Source organism: Phacochoerus africanus, chromosome 8, assembly GCF_016906955.1.
Source record: "Phacochoerus africanus isolate WHEZ1 chromosome 8, ROS_Pafr_v1, whole genome shotgun sequence".
Classification (NCBI taxonomy): Eukaryota; Metazoa; Chordata; class Mammalia; order Artiodactyla; family Suidae; genus Phacochoerus; species Phacochoerus africanus.
Window position 1 is genome coordinate 53,426,359 of NC_062551.1, and position 20,517 is coordinate 53,446,875.

The window sequence follows — 20,517 nt, forward strand, 5'->3', positions numbered from 1 at the left end:
TAACCTTCTGTGTTCCCAACCTTGACATTCAGAAAGCTCTCGGATTTCCAAGATTCTTAGGGTTGGAACGTGGAAAGACGCATTTTGAGACTGGAACGTGTCTTGTGCCAAATCTGTCACGGTTCTAACTTTTCTTTTTTAAGAAAACTAGATTTTTTTGAAATCAAAAAATTAAAAATAATACTCAGATTTTAAAAGTATCGCTGGGCGGCCGGGAGAGGTGCGTCGGTGAGAGCTAGAGCCCCAAACTTACAACCTGGATCTGACCCGAATCAGCAGAGGAAGGAGGGGGGGCCTCCACCCCCCTCTGCGGCTCCAGCCACCTTACCAAGATGGCAGCCACCGGAAGGAGGTTATGGGAGAGGGCGGGGGGCCGGCGCACGCATGCGCGAAGTCGACTTTCAGGGTGCCGGCGGCCAAGTGCTTCCTTTAACAAGATGGCGGCGGGAAGTAGTGCCGCTGGCGGCGCGCGCTGCTCGAAGAGCGAGGCCGACTCTGGCTTCCTGGGGCTGCGGCCCACTTCGGTGGACCCGGCCTTGAGGCGGCGGCGGCGAGGCCCAAGAAATAAGAAGCGGGGCTGGCGGCGGCTCGCTCAGGAGCCGCTGGGACTGGAGGTCGATCAGTTCCTGGAGGACGTGCGGCTGCAGGAGCGCACGAGCGGGTGCGTGGGGCGGGACTTCCGGGAGCTGAGCCAGGTTCTGGGTGGCGGGGTGCGGGGCCGAGCTGCTGGGGGGACTTCCGGGGGTCCGGAAGCGCGGGTCCCGGCACCGCTGGGAAGTGGCGGGGATGGGGACGTGATAGGTTTACCGGGTAGAAGACTCCCAGTTAAATTAGAACCTAGGTAAATAACGAATACATTCCTAGTATTACTGTGCCCCTCGCCCCCACCCAAGCTTAGCGCGTTTTAAGTATTAAGTTCCGCAAAGTGGAGGGATGGGGCCCTGGCCTGGAGGGGTCTCATGGGGGAAGAGCGTGTCCGAATGAGCGTAATGGGGTAGCTGGGCCCTGAGGGGTTAAATCTGCACCTTCTGCCGCACTTTGCTTCCTCCCAACTTCTGTGGCATTTGCATTTCCCAGTGGCTTGATATCAGAGGCCCCGGATGAAAAACTCTTCTTTGTGGACACTGGCTCCAAGAATAAAGGTGAGGAAGGGTGGCGTCGTGTGGTCACGATTAGTCGTTATCTAGTTCACCTCAACTTGTAAAAGAATCTGTGTTAATGATGTGGCTTGGGTGACAAACATCTGCTAAAAAGGGTCTTTACTGTAGACTAGAAGGCCTGGAATGAACAGAAAGCAAGCTAGAGGAGTTCCCTGGCGGCCTAGCGGGTTATGGATCTGGCTTTGTCACTGTTGGGGCGCAGGTCATGGCTGTGGTGTCGGTTTGATCCCTGGCCTAGGAATTTCCGCATGTTGCAGATGTGGCCAAAAAAACGCAAGCAAGTTAGCAACTACCTTCAAGAACTCATTTTCTGTTTTTTTTTTTTTTTTTTTTTTTTGTCTTTTTGCCATTTCTTGAACCGCTCCTGCGGCATATGGAGGTTCCCGGGCTAGGGGTCAAATCGGAGCTGTAGCCACCGGCCTACGCCTGAACCACAGCAACGCGGGATCCGAGCTGCGTCTGCAACCTACACCACAGCTCACGGCAACGCCGGATTGTTAACCCACTGAGCAAGGGCAGGGACCGAACCCACAACCTCATGGTTCCTAGTCGGATTTGTTAACCACTGCCCCACAACGGGAACTCCAAGAACTCATTTTCTTTTTGAGGTTTTGGAGATCTCAGTGGCCAGAGAAGCCAGCAGCAGTGTGCGCAGATGAATAAATAAGACATAAATTAGGAGGTGAATTTACAGAAAAGCAAGTCAAGGCCTGGGGGTGAGAAATCAGGCCTGATTTGGTTAGTGAGGTATGCTTTAAAGAGAACAGAAGGGAGTGCCCAGGGTGGCTCATCAGTAATGAATCTGACTAGCATCGCTGAGGATGTACATTCGATCCCTGGCCCTTCTCGGTGGGTTAAGGATCCGTTGTTGACGTGAGCTGTGGTGTATGTCACAGGCGTGGCTCAGATCTGGCATGGCTGTGGCTGTGGTGTAGGCCAGCAGTGTAGCTCTAATTTGACCCCTAGCCTGGGAACTTACATATGTGTGGGTGTGGCCCTAAAAAACAAACAAACAAAAAATAGAACAGAAGAATCAAGTTGACAGAGAAGGTATGAAACTCGTTTTAACATGCTTGCTTTAATTTGCCAAGATGCAGGGTGGGGACATGCAGACATTAGTGGAGGAGAAGCATGTTAGGGTTTGTTTTGGTGAGTAGCAGGGTTTATTGTCAATGTCTAGAAAAACAGACAAAGAGTAAGCCATCTGTTTTAAGGAGGGGGTAGAAAAGCTAAGAGGTCCATCCGCTTTCATGAGCAAAAAGCAGGCTGCTATAACAGCAGGATAACCTTTATTTCTTTTCCTTTCTTTTTAGGGCCACACCTGTGGCACATGGAGGTTCCCAGGCTAGGGGTCGCATTAGAGCTGTAGCTGCTGGCTTATGCGAGGTCTGTGGCCCACACCACAGCTCACGGCAACGCTGGATTCTTAACCCACTGAGCAAGGCCAGGGATCGAACCTGCATCCTGGATGTTAGATTCGTTTCCGCTGAGCCACAACGAGAACTCCAGAATATCCTTCTGAACACGTATGAGCTCGGTCAAGGGGTCCAGTCTAAGGAAAATGAGGGGATCTCTCTGAGGGACAGGAGTCTTGGCGTGAGCCGGTAAGAAAGGGTTAATAAAAGAGGTCAACTTTCACAGATGTGAGTAGATCTGCTTGGTGAACAGCGGGCATGGCAGCAGGTACCTGCCCTGGCGAACAGGCGGGAAGTAGTTACAGATTTTGCTTTGGGTATAAAAAGAAAAAAAAAACAGAAAGGGAGGATGGCAGTGAAGTGTAGTTTCGCAGGGGATCCCAGTACTAGGGCTCCAGAGATGCAGTGAAGACCCTTGAACAGTGCAGGGGTTGGGGGAGCAGAGCCTCCACACAGTCAGAAATCCGGGGGTAATTTTTAAGAGCCCCCTCCCTGTATCCACGGTTCCACATAATGGAATTCAACCCCCGAGGACCGGGCAGTGAGGTAGCGCTTCCTCTGGAAAGAAATCCGCTCGTAAGCGCGTGCCCCGTGTGGTTCAGACGGCGGTCGGCTGTGATTACATCTCCCCCCGACCCTGTGAAGTAGGCATCAGACGGTCTCGTTTTGGAGGCGCAGAGCAGCCAGGTCACTTTCACGAGGTCCCATGACAGCGGGAAGGAGGTGGGTTTTGTCCTCGAGTTCTTTTCAGTCTTGGGCTTAGAAGTCAAGGCAGAAAGCGCTGTCGTGCTGAGAATTGGGTCTTGGGTCCCGCGTCCAGGTCCCCCGGCCTCCTGTGTCACCCGACCACCTGCTTGCTGCTGGTGAGCATTCGTGGCTCTGTGGTCATTTCCCTGCTGCCCCTGGCAGCCCCTTGTCCGTGGGGCTGTGGGTCTGGCTCCCTGATCCAGGAAATGGGTGTGGAGGGAGCGTCGCAGCTTGGGCACCTCGCGGGCCTCTTTCCTCCCATGGGAAACTGGGGTTGGCCCGGGGCCTGCAGGTCCCGCCTGGGTGCGGGTCTGGTGGGCGCGGTGGAGCTGGAGTGAGGGGAGTGGGAAGCTGGCCCTGGGTAGCGGGGAGGCCGAGGCTTTGAGCCCTCTCCTTTCTCCCGCCCCCAGAGCTGAACAGGAAGAGGACCAGAAGCCAGAAGAGGTCCCTGCTTCTCAAGAAACCCCTTCGGATCGACCTTGTCCTAGAGAATACATCCAAGGTCCCTGCCCCCAAAGAGTGAGTGTCCCACCCCCCCTTCCCCACTGGGTCTGGCCTCGTGCCCTCTCTGGCCTCGGTCCCCACTTCCTGGGCCTAAAGGAATTGGGGGGGGGGGTCCTGACCACTGAGGTTGCTGGAGGGGAGGATGGTGTGGGCTTTGGGCTTCGGAGAGCTGATTAGAGGCAGCGAGGCTGGGGCTCAGGGCTCAGGGCTGGGGCAAGCGAGGATGGAGCCTGGACCTGGCCAGAGGCTCTGGGGATGGAGAGGAGGGGCTGGCCAGAGCCGTGGTCAGGAGGCAGGCGGGCAGGGCCTAGTGACCAACCCCTGAGGGAGAGGAAGGTGGAGCAGGTGGGGTGGACAGGGTGATTTGAGGGGAGACTCCAGGGCCAGGGCCCCAGAGGCCCGTGTGCCTTTCGGTCTAGGGCTCAGGAGCGAGTCCCTGACCCGCTGGCTGGAGTGAGGAGGAGGAGGAGGAGGGCAGGGGTGCCAGCGAGGGCCTGAGCCCAACTCAACACCGCGCCTGGACCGCTTCCCCCCACCCAGCGTCCTTGCCCACCAGGTCCCCAACGCCAAGAAGCTCCGGCGGAAGGAGCAGCTATGGGAGAAGCTGGCCAAGCAGGGCGAGCTGCCCCGGGAGGTGCGCAGGGCGCAGGCCCGGCTCCTCAACCCTCCTGCGGCCAGAGCCAAGCCTGGGCCCCAGGATGCCGCTGGGCGCCCCTTCTATGATCTCTGGGCCAAAGACAGTGAGTGTTCCTGCTGCCCCCGTTCCTGCAGGGCTGGCCTTGGGGGTCTGGGCAGTCAGGTGTCTTGGACCGACTCCCCTTTCCCTCTGAGCTCCCGGTCCCACGGGGCTGGCTCCCGCCTCTGGGCCCTGCTCTCTCCAACCTTCTGGTCCAGACGCGCCCTGCCTGGCGCTCACAGCCCTTCCCGGTGTCCGTGTGTCTCCGACAGGGGGAGGGCTGGTGGGGAGGCCCTCGGGGCTCCCCAGTTTGCTCAGTGGCCGCTCCTTGCTGCCTCCACAGACCCGCTGGACGGGCCCCTGGAAGACCAGGACGCGTTCTTCCTGGAGCAGACCAAGAAGAAGGGGGTGAAGGTGGGTGGGAGCGCGGCCTGGGGGTGGAGGGAGGCTGCGTGGGGACGGTCCCGATGTCCTGTGACCGGGACCCCACGAGCGAGCCGGGCAGCGAGGCCAGGGCCTCAGAGGTGAGAGCAGGCTGGGGCCGGGGGCGGGACACGCTCTAGGGAGGCGGGGAGGCCGTCCCTGGAGGAAGAGGTGGTACAGCGGGCCGGAGACGTGAGGGGCAAGCCTCCAGGCGGGGGCAGGGCTGGGGGCGGCATAGGCACACAGTGGGCTCTGGGCTTCACTGTACCTGCGTTTGCAGAGAGCGATGGGCTCGGGGGCTGCTCGGTTGGGGCAGGGCAGGCTGTGGGGGGGGGGCGGGCTGGGCCCCCAGTGTGGGAAGGAAGGGGGTGGCTGAAGACAAGCCCCTGGGCAGAAGCACCCCGCCTGGCTGGCAGCTAGTGTGAGGAGGGGCGGGGGGCCTCTGGGAGGGTGGAGGCCAGGCACCTCCCCTTCTGCGGGTTGTGGCTGGCGCTTCGGAGAGCTGGAGTCGGGGGGCTCCCGGGCCTGACCCTGCCCTGGTCTTGTCCTCTAGCGGCCTCAGCATCTCCACACCAAGCCCTCCCAGGCGCCTGCTGTGGAGGTGACCCCCGCGGGAGCCTCCTACAACCCGTCCTTTGAGGACCACCAGGTACGTGGCCTCGCCAGGGGCTTCTTCTGGGCCCGCCTGGTAGTGGGGACTCAGTAGAGACTGAGACAGCTTCGGGAGTTGAGGCGGGGGGCTTCCTGGAGGAGGGGTCATCAGAGTCAAGGCTGGCGGCAGTTTGCTATGGTAAGAGGAGAAGAAAGGGGTGTCCTAGGCAGAGAGAACAGCATGTGCGAAGGCCCAGGGGTGAGTGAGACCACGGCACCCTTCAGGAATCCCATGGGGCCTTTGGCTGTTAGCAACAAGCTGTGGGACCCAGTGAGCTTTGTGCGAGACAGGTAGCAGGGTTAGCAAGGAGAAAAGCTGTCTGTGAGAGTCACAGCGTCACAGCTGTCGTGAGCAGAGAGAAGAAACCCCTGCCCTTGGGGAGCACAGGTTCCTTGAACAAAATTGAGGTTATTGAGTAGAGGCGGGTGCTCCTGGGAGTGCTGGTCAGCGTCAGTCCGGTAAGATGAACTCCCGACCGGGTGCGGGAGGTGGCGCACTGCGCCTGGGCCCCTGAACGGTGAGAGGATGAGACTGGCCCCGGGCAGGAGAGGCTTCTTGTGCACGCTGGTCCCCACCCAGAGAGCAGATGGTCTTCTTTTTATAAAAATAAGTTTTTCATAGGAGTTCCCACCGTGGCTGAGCGGTTAACTAATCTGACTAGCATCCGTGAGGATGCAGGTTTGATCCTGGGCCTTGCTCAGTGGGTTAAGGATCCGGCGTTGCCGTGAGCTGTGGTGTAGGTCACAGACACGGCTCGAATCCTGTGTGGCTGTGGCTGTGGCCGGTGGCGACAGCTCCAAGTCAACCCCTAGCCTGGGAACCTCCATGTGCTGCGGGTGCGGCCTAAAAAGACACACAAAAAAACTTTTTTGTGAAGATAACTACTTTTCTGAGACAGGATTTCCGCGTCCTCCGATTTGCCGTTGTTGCAGTCAGTTCTGGAGCATTTCCATCGCCCCAGAAACGTCCTGGCCGCCAGCCGTTGCCTGTTTCCCGTCTCCCCCAGGCTTAGGCAGCCGCTGTGCCTTCCCATCTGTGCCAGTTTGCCTGTTCTGGATACTTCATAGAGATGGGATCCGGGCAGTTGCTGGGATCAGGCCGTCCTTTAAGAGAACAGGCAGGGCTGGCATGAGGTTAAGGCTTAGAAGCCCCCTCAGGCTGCTGCTGGGAGGTGCCAGGGCCGCCCTGGGTGTGGGCACCGGGGTGAGGGCGCAAGTGGAAGAGGAGGGGCCTCTGGGGACCGAGGGTCTCACCTGTCTCCCACTCTCTCGCAGACTCTGCTCCGCGCGGCCCATGAGGTGGAGCTGCAGCGGCAGAAAGAGGTGGAGAAGCTGGAGCGGCAGCTGGCCCTGCCCCCAGCTGAGCAGGCCGCCACCCAGGTGAGTGCAGGCCCGCCGCCCGCCTGCCCTCCCCGCTTGCTCCTTCCCAGGAGCCTGACCTCGCGCCTTTGCCGCAGGAGTCCGCCTTCCAGGAGATGTGCCAGGGGCTGCTGGAGGAGTCGGACGGGGAGGGGGAGCCGGCTGAGGGCCAGGACCGGGGGCCGGAGGCTGGAGGAGACCAGGCCAAAGGAGCAGAGGCCTCGCCAGCCGTCCACCTGGCCTCCTTGGAGAAGAAGACGGAGCAGCAGCGGCGGCGGGAAAAGACCGCCCGGATGCTGGTGAGCACCGTGGGCCCCGGTCTGCTTCCCCTGCTCCTGCAGCTGGATTTCTGTCTGCAGCCTGTGTCTGGGGCTGTGTGGGCTCCTCCAAGCTGCATTGCTGGTTGAGACCTAGTTCCCGGCATCCTCCAGACATCTCTCTGGGCTCTGGGGATGCAGCAGGGGCCACACTCAGTCAAGCCTGGCGCCCTGGTGCTGGTGTGGGAGGTGGGGGTGTGGGGAGGAGTTACAGGCCAGAGACAGGGAAGGGGCTGCAGGAGGCAAGTGCTGTGGGAAAGCTGGGAGCGGTGGCCGGGAAAGGTCCCCGGGCGGTATGGTGCACAGCTGGGCCCTGACCTCCCCTGTCCCTGCAGAGGGCACAGCAGGCCGCGGTGCGGGCTGCCCGGCTCCGGCACCAGGAGCTCTTCAGGCTGCGTGGGATCAAGGCGCAGGTGGCACGGCGGCTGGCGGAGCTGGCACGGCGCCGGGAGCGGCGGCAGGCACGGAGGCTGGCGGAGGCCGACAAGCCCCGCCGGCTGGGGCGGCTCAAGTGAGGCCTGGTCTGGGGGCTCCTGGGCAGCTGGGAGGGGTCCTGGGCCCGTCCTGGGAGACCATCTCTTCCCCTGAAGCCCCAGGTTCTCGAAACCCCTGCCAGGCCTGTTCTTGCCAAGAGGGGCCTTTGGTCCCGTGTCCTGCTGGGCTGAGCCCTGGACGCCTTGCCCCCTTGTTCTCAGGTATCAGGACCCCGACATTGACGTGCAGCTCAGCTCCGAGCTGTCTGACTCACTCCGGACCCTGAAGGTACTTGTCCAGCAGGGCTGCTGGGATGCTGTAGCGGGGACCCCCGTGCCCGGTGATGACACTCATCCTTGCTCCCCGTGTCCCCCAGGGACTATGGGCGACATCATGGCTGCCCCCAGGATGGGCTGGTTGGGCTGATGCCTGGGGGCTGAGGGCGCGGGGTCCCCAGGGTGGAGGGGCTGGGTGGTGGTAGTTGAGCCTGGAACCCCCAGAAGGCCTTTCCTCCCAGCCCCACCTCTTCTTAGTCCCAGAAGGGTCTCCCCAAAAACTGAAAAAGGACCCTGTTCCTCATTTGCTCAGAACCTGCCATGACTCCCCAGTGCCTCCGGGAGGGAGCCTAGCTCCTGGCACAGCCACCGGCCCTGTGTGGTCCGGCCCACTGGGGCTCCAGGCAGCTGTGCCTCACTAGTAGTCTGACCATGTGCCTGTGCTCCCCTTGCCTCTGCCCTCGCTGTGCCCTCTGCCCCGCACGCCCGTCTCCACTTCTCCAGCCTCCTTCCTGTTGGTTCCTCCAAACCCCGCTCGGGGGCAGCCTGTGCGTCTGTGCTGTGACCCCATGAGCCCAGGGCAGGCTGAGTCCCTGGGTACACTGGGTTAACGGGGCTGCAGGGCTGATCCTCACTGGACCCCATGGAGACGTCGGGGACCCAGGGTTTCTGCCAGGCGCCTGCTGAGGCCTCCCCGTTTGTGACCTGCAGCCCGAGGGCAACATCCTCCGGGACCGGTTCAAGAGCTTCCAGCGGAGAAACATGATCGAGCCTCGCGAGCGTGCCAAGTGAGGGCCCAGGGCTGCTGGGGGCCGGGGGCGGGGGGGTCAGGAACCTTCCCATGGATGATGCGCTCGTGGCCGCTGACTGGACAGGGTCTCCCTGCAGGTTCAAGCGCAAGTACAAAGTGAAGCTGGTGGAGAAGCGGGCCTTCCGGGAGATCCAGTGAGTGGCACTTCCCTTCCCCCGCTGGTCTCCAGCGCGTCCCAGGGCCCATCCCAAAGCCGGTCGCTGTGGCCAGTGGTGGAGACATGCTCCCTCTGGCAGGCCCGAGAGAGGGTCTGCCTGCCAGAGCCACCTGACCCAGAGCCAGGGAGGGTCCCCAAGGAGTAATGGAAGTGCCCAGACCAGAAGAGAGGTGTCAGGTGGACAGAAGTGGGGCCCCATTCCCCTCGCCCACCCTCCATCTCCCCTCTGTCCCCAGGTTATAGCCGCCTTGGGATGCCGGAGCCCCGCCCTTCAATAAAGCGCTTTCTGACCAGCAGCTCGGGCCTCTGTGTGACTTGTCTCCCTCCTGCGGGCTCTGCCCGTCTAGCACACGAGGATGGAGCGACCAGGGCCTCCGTCCCCACCAAAGCCTGGCGGGCACCCAGGGCGTGGCAGAGGGCCCAACTGGCAGAGGTGGGGCTGCTGTCCTGGATGGACGTGAGCAGGGTCTTAACAGGGGCAGCGGGGACGGGCCTGTGGGCTGTGGGGTGCAGGGAGGCGGCTGGGGGCCAAACCTGGGTTTCTGATGGGGGAGCAGCCCCAGTGACCGTGACGGCAGCCCTGTCCTGTTGTTCGGAGCAGCAGCTGACGTTTGCTTTGCACCTCCTGGGCTCTTAAGCAGGGGGCGTCCTGTTGAGCCCTCGTAACAACCCAGTTGAGGAGGCTGGGGTCACGCCCCTTTCAAGGTGAGGGCACAGGCACATCCGAGGGGGTTCGTCCTCCCACCCCAACCCCCCATCATAAAAGACTTTTTAAAACTGTTGTTTCGCAAGTGATAAAGGACTGTATTCTCACTGGAAATCACAGAGAAGGATGGTAAACACACCAAAGAAACACATGGGTGTCCCCTTTGCCCTTTGCCTTGCATCTGGTGCTCTCTTCCGCAGAGGTAGCCGTCTCTGCACTTCGAGTGAATGGCTCCGTGTGACCCATGCGGTTCTGTTAAGTGACGTACGTGTGCATCAGAAGAGGGGTCGCTTCTGTGCCTCGGGGGGAATGATGCAACAAGTTTAGGTCCTGTGACTTGTTCTTCAGCGCATGTCGAGAGCTGTCTGTGTCTGTGTCGCGTGCCTCCTTTTTCACAGCCACGTAGAGTTCCACGGTCTGAGTGTGGTGATTCCACTCTGCCAGGCGCATATGGCTCCCGCTGAAGCTGCAGGGATACCTGTGTCCCTGTGTCATGTCACATGCCTCTGGAGGACGAGTGCCTGGAAGTGAATCTCTGGGCTACAGGAGACATGTACCTGAAAAGTCGTTTGCACTCAGCCAGATAGTTTTGTGTGTAGACTGTGCTGATGTTAACCTTTCAGCAGCCTAGGACCCGCTCCCCTGCCTTGTTTGCTCATAGCTTTACTGCTGTGTGGTCTCACCATCTCTGTTTTAGCTGTGTGGTTACCAGTGAGGTTGAGCATCTTTTCATGTGATCACTGGCAGTTTCCTCCACACTGGCTTTGGACCATTTTCCTGCTGGGCTGTTTGTCATTTTCTTGTTTTTTTTTGCAGTAGCTCTTTATTTATTGTAGATCTGGGAGTTCCCATTGTGGCTCAGTGGTTAATGAACCTGACTGATATCTGTGAGGACTCAGGATTGATCCTGGGCCTGCTCAGTGGGTTAAGGATCTGGCATTGTCACAAGCTGCAGTGTAGTTTGCAGATGCAGCTTGGATCTGGCGTTGCTGTGGCTGTGGTGTAGGCCGGCAGCCGCAGCTCCAATTCACACCCTGGCCTGGGAACCTCCGTATGCCACATGTGCAGCTGTTAAAAAAAAAAAAAAAAAAGGAACCGTACCTGCTCTTGCTCCCTCCCATCTTGAAAATAAAAGGACAGTTCAGTTGTACAGACAACAAATGTGACAGGGGATGGTAAGCTGAGGTGAAAATTGAAGCCCCTGGGCATCTGCTAAAGCCTGAAGCCCTGGCCTGTGACCCAGTTGGCCCATCCTGGGGTGGGGGTGTAGGGGGGGAGTCTGAAGGAAGCTGCTGGAGGCAGGGAGGAACCTCAGTGCCCAGAGATGGCCAGCGGGTCATCTATCCAGTATGAGGAGCCAAGGGCGAGGTCTGCAGCCGGATGGTGGGCTGAGTCCTGAGGAGGTCCTTGCTGCTGACGCCCAGGGGACTGGGTCTGTGCCGTGTATGCAGAAGCAGGGCTCAGCAGCAAAGGCACATTTTTGGCTTTTATTGTGTGAAAATTACATTTCATGTGTTTGACATTAAAAGTAAAAAAAAAATGTTGAACTTCAGGTGTAGATTTGCACACTGCCGCGGTGCCCTTTTGTCTGCGGCCTCATTTGAAATGCACACATCAGTAAGGGGGAGAGGACGGCCAGATGCCTGGACACCCCGTAGAACAAATTCAGGGGTGGAGTTTCTCCTGTGGCTCAGTGGTAACGAACCTGACTAGTGTCCATGAGGACGAGGGTTCGATCCCCGGCCCCACTCAGTGGGTTAAGCTTGTTGCCGTGAGCTGTGGTGTAGGTCGCAGATGCAGCTCGGATCCTGAATTGTTGTGGCTGTGGTGTAGGCTGGCAGCTAAAGCTCTGATTGGACCCCTAGCCTGGGAACTTACATATGCTGCAGGTTCGACCCTAAAAAGCAAAAACAAAACAAAACAAAAAAACCAGGGACATGTTACTGAGAGTCTAGGTGGTGGTGTACATGGTGATCCAAAGAAAACTGCCCTTTACTGCAAATCTTCCTTAATTCTGGGGGAAAAACATTTGGATTTAATGTGAGGCTGGTGGCACTTCAAGTTCAGGGCCAGTTTGCACTGTAGGCCCTTGAATTGTGAAGATCCGGGACTTGGGGAGTTCCCTGGTGGCCTAGCTGTTGAGGATCCGACATTGTCACTGCTGTGGTGCAGGTTCCATCCCTGGCCACGGAACTTCTGCATGTGGCAGATGCGGCCAAAAAAAAGCATGGACTTGGGAGCCAGTGTCCGGATTTCAGATTCCAGCTCTGTCACCTACTAGCTGGGTGACCTTGGCCCTCGTGAATGTTACTTCACCTCTCTGTGTCCAGAGTCCCCACCTGCAAAAGGGACATAACAAGAGTGCCCAGCTCACCATGGGTTATTCCAAGGATGGAGCCGGCACAGGAAAAGTGCTTAGAGCAGGACCTGGCACAGAGGAAGCCCCGGTGAGCGTTGGCTATTATAATGTTTGGGAAGAAACAAAAAGTGGTTTAAAAAAAAAAATGTGGAAACTTGCAATCTGTGCCAAAGACTCCTCATAAACACTCTTACCTTTTGACCCACTGATGGAGCTCTTGGGAAATGAGCCCAAAGGAAACAGCCGGAAATGTGGGGAAAGCGGGTGCAGAGGCGGGTAGGCAGGGCTGCGGGGGCTGGAAGGAAACGTAGTCATGGCCGAGGGGTGCCCGGGCCCTGGGGGCTGGGGCCTCTGCCACCACTCCCTGCTCCCCCACAGTTGGAAGCATGGGCAGTGACCGGGGCAGGTTCCTGTTCTGCTGTTTTTGTTTTGTTTTGTCTTTAGGGCCACCCCCACAGCATATGGGGGTTCCCAGTCTAGGGGTCAGTTCAGAGCTGTAGCCCCTGGTCTACACCACGTCTAGACCTACACCACAGCTCACGGCAACGCCGGATCCTTAACCCACTGATCGAGGCCAGGGATGAAACCTCTGTCCTCAGGGATGCTAGTCAGGTTCATTTCCCCTGAGCCATGGCAGGAACTCCCTGTTCTGCTGTTTTGTGCAGAAAAGCAAACAGGCTCTGCTGCTGTTCACACTGGGGCTCCTTGAACTAACCCTGAGCCAGCTCCTGGAGGCAGGTTCCGGGGGATTCCTTTTCCTTCTTAGTGCCTCTTCCAGCTTTTCCAAACCTAAAAAAAAAAAAAAAAAGTTCAAAGGCGGATTCCTGGATATATGCAGTGTTGTGTGCCGTTGTGCTGTTTGGAAGATTAGAAGCAGTCCAAGTGTAGATAATAGGAAACGGGTTTTTATAACCAAGATGTCTGTGCAGTGGGACAGTTCATCACCATTTAAGAAAAAAACAGGAGTTCTGCAATTCCCATTGTGGCGCAGTGGAAACAAATCCAACTAGGAACCGTGAGGTTGCAGGTTCGATCCTTGGCCTTGTTCAGTGGGTTAAGGATCCAGTGCTGCTGTGAGCTGTGGTGTAGGCCGGTGGCTACAGCTCTGATTCGACCCCTAGCCTGGGAACCTCCATATGCCGCAGGGGTGGCCCTAAAAAGGCCAAAAAAACCCACACAACACTGAGCTTTGTGAAGAACTTTTAATGATCGGGAGAAATACAGTCTGTCTCAGAAAACTGTTAAATGGGGAGAGGACACTGCTCCTGACCAGCTTAAAGATGTAAATAAACCCACAGAGGAGGGCACTTGGGAAGATGTACGCCATGGTTAATAGGGTCCACACCTGAAGGATGCTGGATTTTTTTTTTTTTTCCTGCTTTTTAGGGCCGCAATAAAGGTTCCCAGGCTACTGGTCAAATTGGAGCTGTAGCTGCCGGCCTACACCACAGCCACTGCAATGCGGGATCCTTAACCACTGAGCAAGGCCAGGGATCTAACCCATGTCCTCATGGATACTAGTTGGGTTTATTAGCCACTGAGCCACTGTGGGAACTCCGAATAATGCTGGATTTTTACCTTTTATTATTATTATTTTTTAAATGGCGTCACCTGCGGCATATGGAGGTTCCCAGGCTAGTGTGCAATTGGAGCTGCAGCTGCCAGCCTACACCACAGCCAAGCAACGCCAGATCCAGGCCGTGTCTACAGCCTACACCACAGGTCATGGCAACACTGCATCCTTAACCCACTGAGCAGGACCAGGAATCCAACCTGCATCCTCATGGATACCAGTCCGGTTCCTTACTGCTGAGCCGTAGTGGGAACTCCCACAGGAGGATTTTAAACCATAGGCAATTCCCACCCCCACCCCCTTCCATGAACACAAGCAGGTGAACACAAAGGGTTGGCAGCCTCCATCCGTCTGTGCTCCTGCCTCATTCATAAAGGCTGGGCTAAGATTCCATGGACAGAAGCCTGCCTGGACCCTGACTCTCAGCTACTGTGTGGCCTTGGATAAGCCCCTTGCCTTCTCTGGGCCTCCCATCACTTTCGCTGGCAAATGAACACAGCAAATATGTCAGTTTTCCAAGTGAGTTTCTTACAGATTTTGGAAAGCTCTTAGAATTAAAAAAATATATATATATTTTCCTGGAGTTCCTGTTGTGGTTCAGTGGATTAAGACTCTGACGTCTCCTTGAGGATCTGAGTTTCAGCCCTGGCCTTGCTCAGTGGGTTAAGGATATGGCATTTCTGTGGCTGTGGTGTAGGCCAGCAGCTGCAGCTCTGATTAGATCCCCTAGCTTGGGAACTTCCATATGCCTTGGGTGCAGCTTTAAATGAAAAGGGAACAAAAACAAACAAAACCTTCCCGTGCTCCAAACTCTGGAATGATATAAATCCCCTGGGCCAGAACCCTGGCAGCATGATGGATTCCTCCTTTTCCTTTAATGATGATGTCATTTAAACAATTAGTCTTGTTCCATAATTAGAAAGCATCTCTGTCCCAGGTCATTTTTCTGGTCCCAGTGTGACAGGTACTATTTCGACCCCCTTGTGGGTTTTTGTTGCTGTCATTTGTGGGGTTTTTTTGTTTTGTTTTCCTTCACCACTGAGGAATCTGAAGCACAGACCAGGGTAAGTGTAAGTGTCTCGCCCACATCAGAGAGTCCACCCAGGACAAGTCTCTCTTGTTGAAATTGCCCTTTCATTTGTCCCCACCCCCACTCACCCCCCCAGGTACCAACCCAAAACACCAAGTCCTCTCCTAGTAATTGATATTTGAGTAGAAACTGGAATAAAATGAGAGAGGAATAACAGGCTTTCCGGGTACAGACAACAAAGGCCCTGGGGTTGAGAGCCTGAGGAGAGGACAAGGAGACCTGGGTGCCTGCAGCCATTCAAAGAGGGAATGTGGAAAGCGAGCCCCATGATGCAACATGGGGCCACGCCGTGCCGGGCTGCTTGGACTGTGTGAGGAGACAGTCCCTCTGGCTGTGGCTGGGGACCGTTGGGCAAGAGATGAAGGGAGAGAGCAGCTGCAATAGGCCAGGCGGGAGATGATGGTTCGGGACCAGGTGTAATCAGTGGAGGGGAGAAATGGTCAGATTTGGGATCCATTTTGAAGGTGAAGTGCACACATTAGCCAAGAGATTGTGTGTGGGTGTGGGTGTGAGAGGGCAGGAGAGACCCTGGAAGGCACTGGAATATTCTGGGTGGAGAGAGATGGTCTCTGCAGAGATAGGATGTAGATGGTTCCAGGAACACAGATTCCTGGAAGTAAACCTCTAATCCCTTCCTGGCTAGTGGGGAGATGCAGAGGGAGACAGAGAATGAATGAAAATTGAATGGATGGAGGAAGAATGAGTTAAAAGCAGGTTAACTGAGATGGAAACAAGTTAAAGTGGGTCTGGGGAGTTCCCATTGTGGCGCAGCAGAAATAATCTGACTAGTATCCATGAGGATGCAGGTTCGATCCCTGGCCTTGCTCAGTGGATCAGGCAACCACCGTTGTGGGTGAGCTGTGATGTAGGTCTCAGATGTAGTTTGGATCTGGCGTTGCTGTGGCTGTGGTGTAGGCCGGCAGCTGTAGCTCCAATTCCACCCTTAGCCTGGGAATCTCCATAGGCCCTGGGTGTGGCTCTGAAAAGGAAAATAAATATACAAGGTGGGTTTGGGGCAGAGGAATGCAGATAGGATTTTGGCCAGATTCAGCCTAGATGGTCTGTTAGGCTTGTAAACGGTGAAGGGGCGTTAGTGGCTGGACCCAGAACTGGATCTCAGAGGACCAGTCAGGGAGAGACAGTCAGCGTGTGGGCGTGGGTGGCACTGGGGGCAGTGGGAGCTGAAGTAGACAAAAGCCAGGAGGAGAGAGGGGAGTGGGAGAGGGAGGGCTGAAGGAGGGGAGGGGGGGAACCTGCAAAAGGGACACAGCAGAGGCGGCCAGAGAGGTGGGACCCCTCCTTGGCAGAGGAACCACTCCCAAGAGCCTGGAAGTACCAGCAGCAGGGAGGATCGGTGGCCAGGAGGTCGGGTTAGGGATGGATTGCTGACCACTGCAGCGGGGGACCCAGGGCGGTGACGCCCGGGAGACCACGCCTGGAGAGGTCTCCTGGCGGCGCCCGGGTCCTGCCTGAACATTAACGCCCCCCTCTCTCTGAGTGTCCAGAGTGAAACCTCAGTTCTAGCGGAAGCGAGTGGAGATGCCGAGAGACGGTAGCCGCCAGGGGGCGCCGAGAGCCCGCACCCGGAACCAGCTGGCCTGGGACGTTCCCGCGCGCCCCAAAGTCCCCATCGCCCTTACTCAGGATTCCCCTCACAGGGCCACGTTGCAGCAGGCCGGATAAAAGCCAGACTCCCTGACCACACTCGCAGTCACACTGCAGCAGGCGGGGGCAAGGCGGTAACTGCTGCTTTCTGAATGGGAGGGAGTAGATCGATCCCCGGAGACTTCTCTCTAGGCCCATCCAGAGGGGCTCTTGGAGTCTGCGGGCTGTGGCTTGGGCTTTGATGGTCCCAAGCAGTTGATGAGACTTAATTAATAGGCCCACACTGGGGAGTTCCCGTGGCTTAGCGGAAACTAATCTGACTAGGATCCATGAGGATGCAGTTTGATCCCAGGACTCGCTCAGTGGGCTAGGGATCCAGCGTTGCTGTGAGCTGTGGTGTAGGTCCAAGACCTGATTCGGATCCCGCGTTGCTGTGGCTGTGGTGTAGGCCGGCGGCTATAGCTCCAATTGGACCCCTAGCCTGGGAACTTCCATATGCCTGCCTCAGGTGCAGCCCTAAAAAGACATAAAATAAAAAGTTGCCTTTTATTTTTTTTTTTAAGAGGATGGTGGAGTTCCTGTTGTTGCGCAGGGGAAACAAATCGACTAGGAACCATGAGGTTGTGGTTTGGATCCCTGGCCTTGCTTAGTGGGTTAAGGATCCAGCGTTGCCATGAGCTGTTTTGTAGGGCACAGACGTGGCTCGGAGCTGGTGTTGCTGTGGCTCTGGCGTAGACCAGTGGCTACAGCTCATATTTGACCCTTAGCCTGGGAACCTCCATATACCATGGGTGCGGCCCCCCAAAAAGACAAAAAGACATAAATAAATAAATAAATAAAAATAAAAGAGGATGTTAAGGGAAGGCCTCACTGAGGAGGTGACACTTGAGTAAATATCCCTGTCACCAGCACCACTGAAGGTTCCCAGACTCCTGGAGCTTCCGTATTCCTCCGTGTACCCCGCACCAAAATATTTGTCCTAGCTCCTTCAGTTACCGTATTCACCAGAATACGTCCTGCCTCCTAATGTTTGCACCTGTGTTGGTGGCTCAGCATTACCTGTGAAATGAAAACGGCCTAATGGGAACTTGGTGGGACTTGGCATCTGCCTCCAGTGGAAGAATTGCCTGTAAGCCCTACTTTAAAACATTTAAAACAGGAAATAGGCCCTTTCCTTTTAAGGATGTACATTGGCTTCTTATCAGCCAAGGGCCTGATAAGAAAAGCATCTTTCTCCCCCCCACCCTCCCCCATCCAACCTCCCTGAATTCCAAGAGACTGGTATTTGCCTAGAAAGAGATAAGAATTATCTTAGGGAGCGGAAGATAAGAATTCTAAGTCCAACAATGACTCCGTTCGCTTTCCTGTTTCACAGATATTTTTTGCGCCATTCGGTCATTTCCAGTGTTTAGAAATGAACATTCAAATGAATGAGATGTTATTTTAAAGATGGTTCCTGTGAAAATTAAAGGTGTTCCGCATTGACGCTGTTGACACACAATGCACGCCAGATCTGAGTCGCATCTGCAACCTATGCTGTAGCGTGCGACAACGCCAGATCCTTCAACCCACTGAGAGAAACCAGGGATCAAACCTGCATCCTAAGGAATATCTGTCATGACTCAGCGGGAAGGAACCTGACTAGGATCCATGAGGACTCGTGTTCGATCCCTGGCCTCGTTCCATGGGTTAAGGATCTGGCGTGGCCCTGAGCTGTGGTGTAGGTCTCAGACTTGGCTCAGATCCGGTGTTGCTGTGGCTGTGGCGTAGGCCAGGAGCTGCAGCTCCAGTTCAACCCTTAGCCTGGGAACTTCCATATGCCGCGAGTGTGGCCCTAAAAAGCAAAAACAAAACAAAACAAACACCTGCATCCTCATGGATACTAGTTGGGCTCTTAACCTGCTGAGCCACAACAGGAACTCCGCCATGCACTCCTTTAAATGCACATACCACGAAGGAGAAAAAACAAAAAACAAAAACATGGAGTGAAACTTCTAGTTGGGGGAGTCAGTTAACAGCATTTAAAAAATCTAGTTCCCGTCGTAGCACAGCGGAAATGAACCTGACTAGGAACCATGAGGTTGTGGGTTAGATCCCCGGCCTTGCTCAGTGGGTCAAGGATCTGGTGTTGCCATGAGCTGTGGTGTAGGTGGCAGACGTGGCTTGGATCCAGCGTTGGCGTAGGCTGGAATAAATAAATAAATAAAGGACAAACTCTGTTCATGATTTGCTTACACATCTCAAAGACGAAAGATAAAAAAGAAATTGTTGGATTTCCCGTCATGGCGCAGCGGAAATGAATCCGACTAGGAACCATGAGGTTGCAGGTTCGATCCCTGGCCTTGTTCAGTGGGTTAAGGATCCAGCATTGCTGTGAGCTGTGGCGTAGGCCATCAGCAACAGCTCTGATTAGACCCCTAGCCTGGGAACCTCCAGATGCTGCAGGTGCGGCCCTCAAAAAACAAAAAGACAAAAGGAAAAAAAATCTAAAGATACCTAGGACGCCAAGGATGTGTCATGAGAAAAAGGGGGTAGAGAGGGATGGAGGAAGAGGTGCATTTATTTATTTATTTATTTGGCCGCACCCACAGCATGTAGAAGTTCCTGGACCAGGGATCATACCCGGAGCCACAGCGGTGACCTGAGCCACAGCAGTAACAGCACCAGATCCTTAACCTGCTAGACCACCAGGGACCTCCCAAGGAGTTGCAATTTTAAATACAGTGTCTGGGGGGAGTTCCCATTGTGGTGCAGCAGAAATGAACCTGGCTAGTATCCATGAAGATGTGGGCTTGATCCCTGGCCTCACTCAGTGGGTTAAGGATCCCGTGTTGCCATGAGCTGTGGTGTAGGTCACAGACATGGCTTGGACCTCGCGTGGCTGTGGCTGTGGTGTAGGCTGGCAGCTGCAGCTCTGATTCGATGCCTAGTCTGGGAACCTCAGTATGCTGTGGGTGTGGCCCTAAAAAGACCAAAAAAGAAAGGAAAAGAAAAGAAAGAAATGTCCAGAACAGGCAAATCCATACAGACAGAAAGTGCATCAGTGGCGTCCAGGCGCTGGGAGGTTGGGGGTGGAGGGGAGTGGGTGGGAAGTGACTGCTTAATGGATACAGGTCTGCTTTTGAGGGTGATGAGAAGATCTTGGAACTAGATGGAGGTGCTGGTTTTGCACGACATTGTGATGGTACCAAATGTTAGATTAGGTGTATTTTACCACCAATTAAAATACACACAACTCCCATCTCCCATCGCTGTCATTTCCTGTAAGAAATGGCACCATTTCTCAAAATAGGTAGCATGGGAGTTCCCGTTGTGGCTCAGTGGGTTAAGAACCTGACTAGTATCCACGAGGATGTGGGTTTGAACCCTGGCCTTGATCAGTGGGTTAAGGATCTGGGTGATGCAGCTGCCATGTAGGCCGCAGACGTGGCTTGGATCCTGCGTGGCTGTGGCTGTGGCGTAGGCCATCAGCCCTGGCTGCAATTGGACCGCCAGCCTGGGAACGTCCATACCCTAAAAAGAAATTTCATAAAGCTATTTCAGCATTAGCCTCCTCGAACCCACACCCAACGGAACAGCAAAGAGCATGGTGGGGGATGTGTTTTGCATTTTTTCTTTCACTTACCTCCGTTTCTGTCTGGCTCCGACCCGGGTTGCCGGTTCTATCAGGATCCCCAAACCACCCCCGTGTTGGAGATGTGCTAGATGGTCCTACAGAAGTCAGTATAGAGTCGGAGTTCCCATTGTGGCACAGCAGAAACGAATCCGACAAGGAACCATGAGGATGCAGGTTCCATCCCTGGCCTCGCTCAGTAGGTTAAGGATCCGGTGTTGCCGTGAGCTGTGGTGTAGGTCGCAGATGTGGCTTGGATTCCGTGTTGCTGTAGCTCTGGCGTAGGCTGGCGGCAACAGCTCCAATTAGACGCCTAGCCTGGAAATCTCCATATGCCCTGGGTGTGGCCCTAAAAAGCAAAAAAAAAAAAAAAAAAAAAGTCAGTATCGAGAGGATTCATTATAGGATACACAGAGAATCATAGAGGGAGAATCTGGAGGAATCCAGGTGCAAGTTTCCTTACCTTCGCTCCCTCCCACAAGGGCTCACCCTGAGCACACGTTTCTCTGACAACACAGATGCGGCAACAGGTGTGTGGTGTTTCTACACAGAGAAACTCTTTAGCGACTCAGGATCCAAGGATTTTAGGGGGGCAGCTGGTC

At 55.8% G+C, this 20,517-nt stretch overlaps 1 protein-coding gene and 1 non-coding gene across 2 annotated transcripts; both read left to right on the forward strand.

The window, feature by feature from the left end:
- The first annotated feature begins 413 nt into the window (after positions 1-413).
- NOP53 (NOP53 ribosome biogenesis factor) lies at positions 414-8,950 on the forward strand. The gene is made up of 12 exons (XM_047789846.1): positions 414-661; positions 1,078-1,142; positions 3,733-3,841; positions 4,367-4,566; positions 4,846-4,916; positions 5,479-5,574; positions 6,852-6,956; positions 7,034-7,234; positions 7,588-7,763; positions 7,948-8,014; positions 8,713-8,789; positions 8,890-8,950. Exons 1-12 carry the CDS (start codon positions 438-440, stop codon positions 8,948-8,950), a joined length of 1,452 nt encoding a protein of 483 aa, XP_047645802.1. The 5' UTR covers positions 414-437.
- On the forward strand, positions 8,061-8,171 carry LOC125134822 (small nucleolar RNA SNORD23). Its single transcript, XR_007136818.1, has one exon. It is a non-coding gene; the product is annotated as a small nucleolar RNA SNORD23 (small nucleolar RNA).
- Positions 8,951-20,517: the final 11,567 nt, after the last annotated feature.